The 12195-nt window shown below is 61.5% G+C and overlaps 1 protein-coding gene across 9 annotated transcripts in view; it reads left to right on the top strand.

Moving 5' to 3' along the window:
• ATP2B4 (ATPase plasma membrane Ca2+ transporting 4) overlaps positions 1-12195 on the top strand; it is a 65526-nt gene that overhangs the window by 15842 nt on the left and 37489 nt on the right. For all 9 annotated transcript variants that reach the window (XM_068173134.1, XM_068173137.1, XM_068173128.1 and 6 more), the window contains exon 2: positions 8743-9220. In XM_068173134.1, coding sequence (XP_068029235.1) covers positions 9025-9220 — 196 coding nt within the window. In that variant the 5' untranslated portion in view covers positions 8743-9024. The remainder of the gene's footprint in view (positions 1-8742; positions 9221-12195) is intronic.

A 12195-nucleotide genomic window follows, 5' to 3' on the forward strand; every position in this document is an offset into this window, starting at 1 on the left:
TGCCAGAGCAGCCCCAGGGCCTGGTTTGCTGCCTTGTTTCCATCCTCCAGTCCCAAATCCCAAACCTCGGCTTTGGACTTGCTCTGGGCTGTGAATCAGCGCTAAGCCAAGCCCAGCATGGGTCTGGAGGAGGGAGGAGAGGTGGAGGGGGCAGCGGGCTGGGAGCTGCTGCCCTGGACACCTCCCTGCAGCAGATCTGCCCGGAGGGAAGGGAAGAGAGGAGAGAAGGGTCACCCACTGTGTGCCAGCCGCTGCCACATCACCCCATGCCGGCTTCCCAGTGCTCCCAGGCTGGGAAGAACCCATTTCCTGGTGCCAGGTGGGATGGAGAAGGAGTGGACAAAACCTCGTGCTGGCATCCAGGACAATCCTCCCAACCTGGCAGCACCGGGGCTGTGCCACTGTCGCCTCCAGGGACCAGGTTAATTTGGGGAGAGAGGGAGAGATGCAGAGCAAAGAGCAAGGCAGCCCAACTCCTCCCTACCTGAGGGCTCCTGAGTAGAATCACAGAATTGTTGAGGTTGGGAAAGATCTTTAAGATTGTCAAGTCCAATCCTTAAGCCAGCAGTACCAGATCCAGCACTACACCATGTCCCTATTAAAATCCTCTGGGTGTTGCACTCGGCAGGTGAAAGCCGTGTTCTCTGATTTTGGTGGCCAGACGATCACAAACAAAACCATTCTGGTGTTCAAAGTGCCGAGGCTGCTCGGGAGGTGGCAGAGGGGCTGCCCAGGGGATGCTGTGCCCCTGCAGAGGGTGAGGCCTGCAGGTGTTTGCTGCTGCAGGAGAGGCTGGCTTTGCTCCCCGTGCTCCTGCATTCCTGCACCGGCCGTGCTACCTTGTAAAGCACGAGAGAATAATGAGAGGAGCGGCGCTGATTTAGTGCAGGCGCCGCCAGAGAAATACCAAGGCCTTAGATGGAAACGTTCCCCCTGACAGCTCGCCTGGAGGCTCCCTGCTTTTCCTTTGCTTCCACCCTCCCTGGAATTCCTGGGCCTCGGGGAAGCCCCGGCCGGGGGCGAGGGCAGATTCCTGACCCCCGGCACCGCCAGCTGCGCCGCTGGCTTTGGCACGTGGATGTGACGCTTTTGGAGGCCTGGACAGCACCAGCCGGGGCTGTCACAGCCCCTGGTGGCAGCAGGCTCAGAGCTGTGGGGTTTGGGGGCTCAGGGCTGTGGGTTTGGGGGTTCAGGGGTGCAGGTTTTGGGGCTCAGGGCAGCAGGATTTAAGGAGCCACGTCGTGGATCGCCGCATCCATGCCAAGGCCGTGCCCAGCGTTCCGCCTCCAGCCTCTTCCCTGCCCTTTGCAGGAGTTAATTGCTGCCTTGGGCACGCCAAAACCCAGCAGTTTTCCAACGTCAATTAGCAGGAGGCAAAATAGGAGCAAAATGGGAGCCAGGGCAGCTGGAATGAGCGGGGTGGTGGCGGCCGCGTGAGTGCCCTGCAGGGTGGCGGCAGGGACATTCATTTTGGGGAATGTCACCTCCTCCTGCCTTTTCCTTCTGCTTTCCCTGTGACCTTGGCCCTGCTGCCATCCCTCCTGTTGGTCCCATGGCCTGGCAGGAGGAAGGAGAGGAGGAGGAGGAGGATGGTGTGACGCAGCCAGGGATGGGACAATGCTCTGGTGGCCTCCCCACCGTTGGTGTCACCTGTGCAGGGACGAGGATCTGCGGCCAAGGGGGTGACAGCTGGTTTGGGGACAGGCCCCCAGCCTTGTGCCCTGCACGTGGCAGCCCCGTGGCTGCGCTGCTGGCACCGGGAATTGTGCGCTTGGCACAGCCGTGTGGGAGGAAATACTACGGGGCTGTCACCGGGGGTGACGGTGACACCGCGGGGCCAGCGGCTCCCTGGCGACAGCGTGTGGCACCCTGAGCCTGCGGTGGCCGTGGCGTGTCCCCTCCCTCGTCCCCAGCCCGCTGTCGCGGACGGGGAGGTGCGGAGGAGCGGCGGGAATTGTCACTTGCGGGAGACGGGAATTGGCACTCGCGGGGACCCGCGGGGCTGCGGGACGGGGCGAGGCTGCCCTGCCCTGCCCTGCCCTGCCCTGCCCTGCCCTGCCCTGCCCTGCCCGCGGGGGCTGGCGAGAGCAGCCTCAGGGGTCGGATCCCAGCAGCGAATTCCCGCAGGAATTCCCGGGCTGCAGCCCCAGCCCCGCGCCCTGGGCTCCGCCACTGCTCCGTGGCTGCTTTGTCACTCGGCCGGTGACTCAGTTTCCCTGGCACAGCGCTGCTGCTGCCGCCGCGCTCCGTGAGGCCCCAGCGCTTCCTGGGCGTTTTCCTTGCTCCTTTTCCAGGGCTTTCCCCCCACGTTTATCCCCCCCCGCGACGTTTATCCCCCCGCATCACAGGATGGAGCCTGCGGGCTCCTTCCCCCTCTGCCCCGCCAGGAACGAGCGGGTCTGGCCGTCACCGCGGTGTCCCCCGTGCCAGGCTTTGGCTCTGGAGTGTCCCCAAGGTGTGGCGGGGGTGTCGCTGTCGGGGCCCCCCTCCGGGCAGGGCAGTGTCGCTGTCCCCACCCCTGGCGGAGGAAGCGGATGCTGCGGCGGGAGGAGGGGACATCCCGCGGGTGCCACAGGTGGCTGTCCCCGGGTGCCACCGCTTCTGCTTTCGGCACCTGCAGCCGCCCGGGGCAGGGAGCGGGGCGAGGGGACACCGGCGTGACCGGGGGAAGGGGACAGGTCCTCCTGAACTGGCACAAGGTCCCTGAGTGTCCGGGGGTCTGTCCGGGCTGTCACAGCCTGCCTTGTCCCCTTCGCCTCTCCGTGGCACCAGGATGGAGTTCCGCCACCGTGACCTTCTGCCACCCTGCCCCTCCTGCCCTGGAAGCTCTGCACCCCGAGGGTGACAATCCCGGCTGGGATGTCCCCTGACCCTGCGAGCCAGCCCTGAGCATGAGGTTTGTCCCTGTGAGGTTTGTCTCCTCCCCGCCGCAGGGGAGGTGACACCCCCGCGGTGTCCCCTGCGGGTGGCCTCGCCCGGCGCCGGAGGGGTTAAGGAGGGAAGGCTTCCCTTGCCAGGGGTGTTGCTGGGAACAGGCAGGAGCAGGAGCGGGAGCCGCTGCCATCTGCACATTGCGATTTGGTGAGTGTGCACGGGAGGGGCCCCCATGGGTCCCCCCCCCGCTGCCCGCGGGGCTCCGCGCCGGCTCCGAAGGTGGGCACCGGGGACCCCGTGAAACCCCCCACGAGCCGCTGGCACCGCGGGCTGCGCGCCACGCGCTCCACGTGGGGTCCTGGTGGCACAGGGACCCGCCTCAGCCCCGCTGTGCCCCCTCCCCCGGTGCCCTCCCTTGTCCCCAAGGCTGTCACCTGTTGGCGTGGGGCAGGACGGCGGTGCCCAGGTCCCAGTGCGGAGCCCTGCTCCCACATTCCCACTGGGAAGGTGTCTCCGCTGGCTCCGGGGGGCTGCGGGGGGGTCTCGTCCCCTCCTCAACCCACCCCCGGTGACGGCAGCACCGCACGGGTCCCTCCCGGTGATTCCTCCCTGGATTCAGCCATTCCAGAGGATTTTCAGCTCCCTGTGACCCCGCAGCCCCGCTCCCACGTGGGCCCAGCTCGCAGGGGAGTGAGTGGGGTCCTGCTGGGGAGGGAGAGCAGTGTGGCCTCTCCAGGGGCAGTTGCAGCCGGCAGGGCAGCAAAGGTGCTCCAAGGCCGTTTTGTTACTGCTTTAATTGGCTACTTTGGCTCGTGGAGTCCGTCTGTCCATCTGGAGAACGGCCCTGTCCGTGCAGCCTCTCTCATCCCGCTGCAGATGCAGCTTCAGAGTCCCAACAAGAAAAAAATCTCAAACCCGAGCCAAGGAAGGGTAATGTTGGGGGAGTTGTTTTTTTTTTTTTTTAATTTTTATTATTTTTTTTCCCTTCCTCCCCACTTGGCAACATAAACAGCATCCCTGACAGCTTTACATTGAGTTTGCCATGGCAACCTCCAGCAGCCAAGTGTTCCCAACACCCCATTCCCAAACTGGGAGAGGAGATGGACCCTGGTGGGTGCTGCTGAGAGGGGCAGAGTGTGGGGCTGGGATCCAGGTGCTTGGGGAAGGTGATGCCACCTTGATCCACCTGATCCAAGCTGGCATTTGTGGCTCTGGGCAGGGAATGTGGTGGCTGGTGATGCTTTTCCTTGGCCTGGTGGTGGGAGATGTCCCAGCTGGGGCATGGATTTCATCCTCCTTCGTGGATCAATGGAAAAACCTCCTGAGCTTGGGCAGGGATTGCTCCATCTCTGATCATCCGTGGGAGGATGGAGCAGTGCTCCCGCTGTCCATCGGGATCTGATCCGATGTCCTGAGGCAGGAAGATCCCTGTCCTCACCCAGGGACCCAACCACGGCTGCTGCTGGCACATGCCAGGCTCCTGGTGCCACCAGCATGGCATCAGGGCCACCCACGGCGTGGCTGAAGTTGCCACTTGTGGCACCTGCAGCTGATTCATTTTTCCTCGTCGCTTTTCAAGCGCTATGCGGTCTCCGAGGTTGAGTCCAGCAGGTCCTGGGGCTGGGGTGGGCACAGGCCACGCTCGGGCGGTGGCCCTGGCTGCGGGCACTGTCCCTGGCAGGACGGAGGTGCCGTGGCTGCCGTTTATTATTCCGGGCAGGTTCAGCTGCAGCACCGGCTCCGCCGCTCCTCGCCAGCTCCTCCTGCCTGGAGCCTGCACGCTTCTTCCTCCCTTCACACTCCTCTCCTTCCTCCCCTCACACTCCTCTCCTTCCTCCCCTCACACTCCTCTCCTTCCTCCCCTCACACCCCGCCAGGCTCCGGGGTGGATCCCCAACTCCTGCCAGCTCAGGGATGGCATCTGGGAGGTGACACAGCTGGTGCCAGCACAGGGCACTCGGGTCCTCTCCCTCCTGGGCTGTTTTCTTCCCTCAGGGAGAATTTGTTCCTCTCCAGGGCCTGGGGGCTCTGGGAATGGATTCCCAGAGTGAAGGACAGAACCTGCTGGAGTCACTGGGGGCTCCTCAGAGCGATGGCTCTGATCCGGGTGCATCCTTCCCAGCTCGGCCAGGGAGCCTGTGCTGGTGGGATGGGGCAGGGCTGGGAACGGGGCTGTGATCCCAAAAGGGCTGGGGGAGGATGCTCAGAGCAGACAGGAGCCATCCCACACCTCGGTCCCAGGCTGGGATTACAGGGTGGGACACAGGGATGGTGCTGGATCTGTCCTTTCCCCCGAGAGCAGAGCGAATTCCAGGCTGGAATCTCGCAGTGGGATGCGGGGATGGTGCTGGGTCTGTCCTTTCCCCCAAGAGCAGAGCAAATTCCAGGCTGTAATCTTGCAGTGGGATGTGGGGATGGTGCTGGGTCTGTCCTTTCCCCCGAGAGCAGAGCAAATTCCAGGCTGGAATCTCGCAGTGGGACATGGGGATGGTGCTGGGTCTGTCCTTTCCCCCGAGAGCAGAGCGAATTCCAGGCTGGAATCTCGCAGTGGGACGTGGGGATGGTGCTGAACGCTGCCCCCTGAGCTCTGTCAGGGGTAATTAAGGGCTAGGCTATTACAGTATTAATTAACTATCTCCCTCTTAACCTCTGAGCGCTCCTCAGACAGCGCTGGTTGCTATGAAAGAGGAGGAAATGAGCGTGGTGGGGTGGGGGAATTAGCGTTTTTTCTCTTAATCAGCAGGAGCCTGCTTAATTGGGCCTGCCACCTCCTGCTTCCCGCTGCTGGGAGCTGCTGCCTTGCAGGGATGGATGAGCTCAGCTCCACGAGGAGCCGTGGGATAGCGGGGCTGGGGATGGGCAGGGATCCCTGCTGGATGAGGCAGCAGCAACGCTCTGGCCCGAGGAGCTTGGGTGTCCTGGGAGCTGCAGTGTCCTTCCATCCGTGTGTCCTTCCATCCGTGTGTCCTTCCATCTGTGTGTTCTTCCCATCCCTGTGTTCTTCCCATCCCTGTGTCCCCATCCCTGTGTTCTTCCCATTCCTGTGTTCTTCCCATTCCTGTGTTGTCCCCATTCCTGTGTTGTCCCCATCCCTGTGTTCTTCCCATCCCTGTGTTCTTCCCATCCCTGTGTCCCATCCGTGTGTCCCCGTTCCTGTGTCCTTCCATCCCTGCGTCCCATCCGTGTGTCCCCATTCCTGTGTTCTTCCCATCTGTGTCCCCATCCCTGTTCTCCCCACTTCTGTTTCCCCATCCCTTAGTCCCATCCCTGTGTCCCCCTCCCTGTGTCCTTCCATCCCTGTGCACCCATCCCTGTTCTTCCATCCCCATGTTCCCATCCCTGTGTCCTTCCATCCCTGTGTCCTTCCATCCCTGTGTCATTCCATCCCTGTGTTCTTCCCATCCCTGTGTCCCCATCCCCGTGTCCTTCCAACCCCGTGTCCTTCCAACCCCGTGTCCCCATCCCCGTGTCCCCATCCCCGTGTCCCCATCCCTGTGTCCTTCCATCCCTGTGTCCTTCCATCCCTGTGTCCTTCCATCCCTGTGTCCCCATCCCTGTGTCCTTCCATCCCTGTGTCCTTCCATCCCTGTGTCCTTCCATCCCTGTGTCCTTCCATCCCTGTGTCCCCATCCCTGTGTCCCCATCCCTGTTCCCCAATCCTGCCGTGCTCCCCCCCTCCCTGCAGCTGGGGCACAGGTCCCTCCCGAGGTGGGGACATTCTGACGGTGTCACTGCTGTCCCCGAGGTTCAGTTGGTGCCTGTGGTGCCCTGATAACGCCGGGAGCTGCCCTGGGGGTGCTGCTGGCGGGATAAGGAGGGCCAGGCAGGGAGGGTTTGGTTCTTTGGGCTTGTGCTGCCCCAGAGATTGAAAAGTCCCTGTGGCTCGGGCTGGAATCGGGGCAGTTTGGGACGGGGCTGTTTGGGACAGCCCTGGGACTGGAATTGGGGCAGTTTGGGACAGCCCTGGGGCTGGAATCGGGGCAGTTTGGGACAGCCCTGGAACTGGAATCAGGGCAGTTTGGGACAGCCCTGGGGCTGGAATTGGGGCAGTTTGGGACAGCCCTGGGACTGGAATTGGGGCAGTTTGGGACAGCCCTGGGGCTGGAACTGGGGCAGTTTGGGACGGGGCAGTTTGGGACAGCCCTGGGGCTGGAATTGGGGCAGTTTGGGAGGGGGCAGTTTGGGACAGCTCTGGGGCTGGAATCAGGGCAGTTTGGGACAGCTCTGGGGCTGGAATCGGGGCAGTTTGGGACGGCCCTGGGGCTGGAATCGGGGCAGTTTGGGACGGGGAAGTTTGGGACAGCCCTGGGGCTGGAATCGGGGCAGTTTGGGACGGGGCAGTTTGGGACAGCCCTGGGGCTGGAATCAGGGCAGTTTGGGACAGCCCTGGAACTGGAATCAGGGCAGTTTGGGACAGCCCTGGGGCTGGAATCGGGGCAGTTTGGGACGGGGCAGTTTGGGACAGCCCTGGGGCTGGAATCGGGGCAGTTTGGGACGGGGCAGTTTGGGACAGCCCTGGGGCTGATTTGGTGCCTTCCTGTGGGGTTTGTGAGGGCTGGTGCACCCCGTGTGTTCTGGGATCAGCCGTGGACGTTCTCCCTCCTCCCTCCTGTCCTCCCCTGTCCCTCCCCAGCCTGTTCTGGGCCCCGTCTGGGGCGGATGCTGCCGGAGTGGCCGTTCCCCTGTTGTTCTTTATTTATTTTGCCCTCAGAAAGATTTAATTTTCTCTCCATGAGAGCCTCCCCTTGCAGCCTTTTTGCCTCTGGAGTGCCGGGAGCTTCCCTGGAGCTTGGGAACACAGCTAACCCTGGCTGACAAAAAGCCCTTTTTCCCTCTGGCCTGTGCTGTTCCCTCCATGTCCCTATTTGTCCCTAGAACTCTGAAATGCCAGCAGGAAATCCCAGCCCCCAAATCCCTGAGGAATGGGGGAGCTGTGGGATGCTCGTGGTCCTTGCCTGGCTTGGTTGAAGTGTTTTTGGGGCTCCCCTGTCCTCGCTGGGGTGTTGTGACCTGGGTGGCAGCTCTTAGGGACACTGGGAGCCGCTCGCTGCCCTCAGGGAGCCACCTTGGAACAGGTCATTAAAGGAAAAGCCTCGATTTCCAACAAACTCCCGGGTTTTGGGGGCTTCTCTGCCACTTCCCTCTTCTCTTTTATGGTTCCCGTGGCGTCTCCCAGCTGATGTAGAGCCCATGGGGTGCTGCAGCCCCTTTGCTATGGATATTGGGATACCGGGATATCAGGATATCGGGAATTTGGGATATTGGGGTATTGGGATTTTGAGACATTGGGATATCGGGATATCGGGAATTTGGGATATTGGAACATTGAGATATTGGGAATTTGGGATATTGGGATTTTGAGAATTTGGGATATCAGGAATTTGGGATTTTGGGATATTGGGACATTTGGATATTGAGTCATTTGGATATTGGGATATTTGGACATTGTGATTTTGGGATACTGGGTTATTGGGATTTTGGGATATTGGGATCATTCCCTACCTGCTGGCAGGGCGGGGAGCGATGCTCTGGCCCCCACGTCCTGCCCAGGGGAGGAAGCAGCTGTTTCCCACTGCCGAGGGGTATTTTTAACCCAAAGTCAACGGGAGGGTTTGTCTGGGCTGAAAGTGAAGAACCACCTGGGCTCCTTTCCTGCCCGGCCCCGCAGCTGCGGCTTTCCCCTGCTCCACACCCCGAGCTCAACTTCTCACCCAGGAATTTCTGCCCAAACCACGCTGACACCGCATTCTCCCTGAAAATCCCCCCCTTGGGGTAGCGCCGCTCCCCTCTCCCACCCCATGGGGCGCCTCGCTCCTTCCCAAGCCCTCCTAACGCCGATATTTTTGTTTCCCACGGTTGTTTTCGCAGCTCCAGTTGCTGTGGTATCCAGGGAGCCCTCCTCCTCCTCCTCCTCCTCCTCCTCCCGCTGCAGGAGCTGCACGCCGGGCGTTGCTAAGGTCGCCTCCGCGGTAACATGCACATCCTGTTTACACCTTCATCCCGACAACTTGGGCTCGGATAGAGCCGCCCGTTCCCCCCGGGAAGCCCCCAGGGAAGGGGCCGCACGGAGCATCCCCCCCCGGAGCCGCCGGAGCCGCGAGCGAGGCCGCCCCAGGAGCGCCGCGCCGGTGGCACCGTCACTGTGACAAGATGACGAACAACGTGGCCGACCACCACCCCGGGAACTCGGTGGCCGAGGGCAACCATGAGGGGGACTTTGGGTGCTCCTTGGTGGAGCTCAGGAACCTCATGGAGCTGAGGAGCGCCGAGGCCGTGGCCCGGCTCAACGACTCCTATGGCGGCGTCCAGAACGTCTGCAAGAGGTTGAAGACGTCGCCGGTCGAAGGTGAGTGGCCCTGCCGTGGGCTGGAGTTGTCACCTCTGGGGGTGCAACCTCCAGGATGGAGCCATGTGAAGGTGATGTCCAAGGGTGGTGGCTCCCAGGGTCTGGGGTTGTCACCTCAGGGGTTATCACCTCCAGGATGGAGCCATGTGAAGGTGATGTCCAAGGGTGGTGGCTCCCAGGGTCTGGGGTTGTCACCTCAGGGGTTATCACGTCCAGGATGGAGCCATGCAAAGGTGACACCTGAGGATGGTGGCTGCCATGGTCTGGGGTTGTCACCTCCGGGATGGAGCCATGTGAAGGTGATGTCCAAGGGTGGTGGCTCTCAGGGTCTGGAGTTGTCACCTCAGGGGTTATCACGTCCAGGATGGAGCCATGCGAAGGTGACACCTGAGGATGGTGGCTGCCATGGTCTGGGGTTGTCACCTCCGGGATGGAGCCATGTGAAGGTGATGTCCAAGGGTGGTGGCTCCCAGGGTCTGGGGTTGTCACCTCAGGGGTTATCACGTCCAGGATGGAGCCATGTGAAGGTGATGTCCAAGGGTGGTGGCTCCCAGGGTCTGGGGTTGTCACCTCAGGGGTTATCACGTCCAGGATGGAGCCATGCAAAGGTGACACCTGAGGATGGTGGCTGCCATGGTCTGGGGTTGTCACCTCCGGGATGGAGCCATGTGAAGGTGATGCTGGAGGGTGGTGGCTCCCAGGGTCTGGGGTTGTCACTTCCAGGGTGGAGCCATGTGAAGGTGATGTACAAGGATGATGGCTCCCAAGGTCTGGGATTATCACCTCTGAGGTTGTCACCTCCAGCATGGAGCCATGTGAAGGTGACACTCGAGGGTGGTGGCTCCCAGGGTCTGGGGTTCTCATCTCTGGGGTTGTCACCTCTGAGGTTGTCACCTCCAGGATGGAGCCATGTGAAGGTGACACTCGAGGGTGGTGGCTGCCATGGTCTGGGGTTCTCATCTCTGGGGTTGTCACCTCTGAGGTTGTCACCTCCAGCATGGAGCCATGTGAAGGTGACACTCGAGGGTGGTGGCTGCCATGGTCTGGGGTTCTCATCTCTGGGGTTGTCACCTCTGAGGTTGTCACCTCCAGGATGGAGCCATGTGAAGGTGACACTCGAGGGTGGTGGCTGCCATGGTCTGGGGTTCTCATCTCTGGGGTTGTCAGTTCCAGCATGGAGCCATGTGAAGGTGACATCCAAGGGTGGTAGCTCCCAAGGTCTGGGATTGTCACCTCCAGGATGGATCCACATGGAGGTGATGTCCGTGGGTGGTGGCTGCCATGGTCTGGGGTTGTCACCTCTGGAATGGAGCCATGTGAAGGTGATGCTGGAGGGTGGTGGCTCCAGTGGCTGTCATGTGGTCTTGGGGTGTCACTTTTGGGATGGAACCACATGAATGTGACACTTGAAGACGGTGTCTCCAGTGGCTGTCCCATGGTCTGGGGTTGTCACCTCTGGGATTGTCAGAGATGCGGGATGGGGTGAGGAGCTCCTCCCCACACCCAGCTGCCTCTCCAGCTGTTCCCTGTTTAATCATTTACAGAGTTACGGGGTGGGAGGGGAGGTGTAAAGGTTGGAGGGCGCTGGCGAGGTGGCCAGGTGCCCAAAGGGGGTAGGGGATGCACCCAGGGATGGGGAGATGGGCCCAGGCCCCTCCTGGTCTGAGGATGCTCCAAGGAAAACCTGGGCAGCGCAGCTGGAGTGGTGGCAGTGACCCCTGGGGTCACCTCTGGGAGGATCTCAGGGTGGCACCTCTGCCCTCACTGGGGCTGGGCTGGCTTTTGGGGTCCCCTCATCAGCGAGGCTGGTGGCACTGGTGGCACTGGGGGCGCCTTGGCACAGCAGTGGAGCCTTCCCTGGCACTGAGGGGGTGCAGGGACAGAGGGCTCCTGATTCCAGCTCCGAGGGATTTCCTGGAGCTGTGGGATGGGGACTGAGCCCTGGAGCTGTGGGATGGGGACTGAGCCCTGGAGCTGTTGGGATGGGGACTCAGCTGTGACAATCTGTGGGATGGGGACTGAGCCCTGGAGCTGTTGGGATGGGGACTCAGCTGTGACAATCTGTGGGATGGGGACTGAGCCCTGGAGCTGTGGGATGGGGGCTCGGCCCTGAAGCTGTGGGATGGGGATTCAGCTGTGACAATCTGGGATGGGGACTGAGCCCTGGAGCTGTGGGATGGGGACTGAGCCCTGGAGCTGTGGGATGAGGACTCAGCCCTGGAAATGTGGGATTTTGACTCGGCCCTAAAGCTGTGGGATGGGGACTCGGCTGTGACAATCTGTGGGATGGGGACACAGCCCTGGAAATGCGGGATGGGGGCTCAGCCCTAAAGCTGTGGGATGGGGACTCAGCTGTGACTATCTGTGGGATATTTTTAGTGCTGCAAGGGGGGGATTTGCAGCTTTCCAGCTGCGAGCAGGACCGGGAAGGAGAGACAATATCGGGATGTCGTTAGAGAAGGGGGGGAAATCCCGGTGGAAATAAAAAGCCCAGGTCACAAAACAATGTGGTCGGCCTTGCCAAAGTGGGATCACGCTGCTTTGGGGTGGGAGGAGAGGCAGGAGGAGAACCCAAAAGGCTCTTTTAGGGGAGGTGAAGGGTTCAGTCCCACCCCGATGTCCCTGGCAAATCCCTCCTGTGGAGCTGAGCTGTCCCAAATCCCGCTGAGCCCAGAGAGCAAAGAAAGGTTCTCTCCTCCAAATCCTCGGGGATTTTTGGGAAGAGCAAAATCCCGAGGGAACCTGCGGCACCTCAGTCTGACCCCACTGAGCAGGGTCAGCTCCGTGTCCCTGCTCCCAGATGTTTGTCCCCATCCCCATTCTCATTGTCCCTCTGCTGATCACCCTGCTGGGGTGGCACGGGGCCTTGTCCTGCATGTCACCAGCAGGGCCAGCCCGGGGTGTCCTGCCAGCACCCCTGTCCCGCTGTAGGATCCGTGTTCTGGAGTGCTTTGATCCCACCTGGATCCGTGTAG

This window comes from Anomalospiza imberbis, chromosome 26 (assembly GCF_031753505.1).
Source record: "Anomalospiza imberbis isolate Cuckoo-Finch-1a 21T00152 chromosome 26, ASM3175350v1, whole genome shotgun sequence".
NCBI classification, from domain to species: domain Eukaryota; kingdom Metazoa; phylum Chordata; class Aves; order Passeriformes; family Viduidae; genus Anomalospiza; species Anomalospiza imberbis.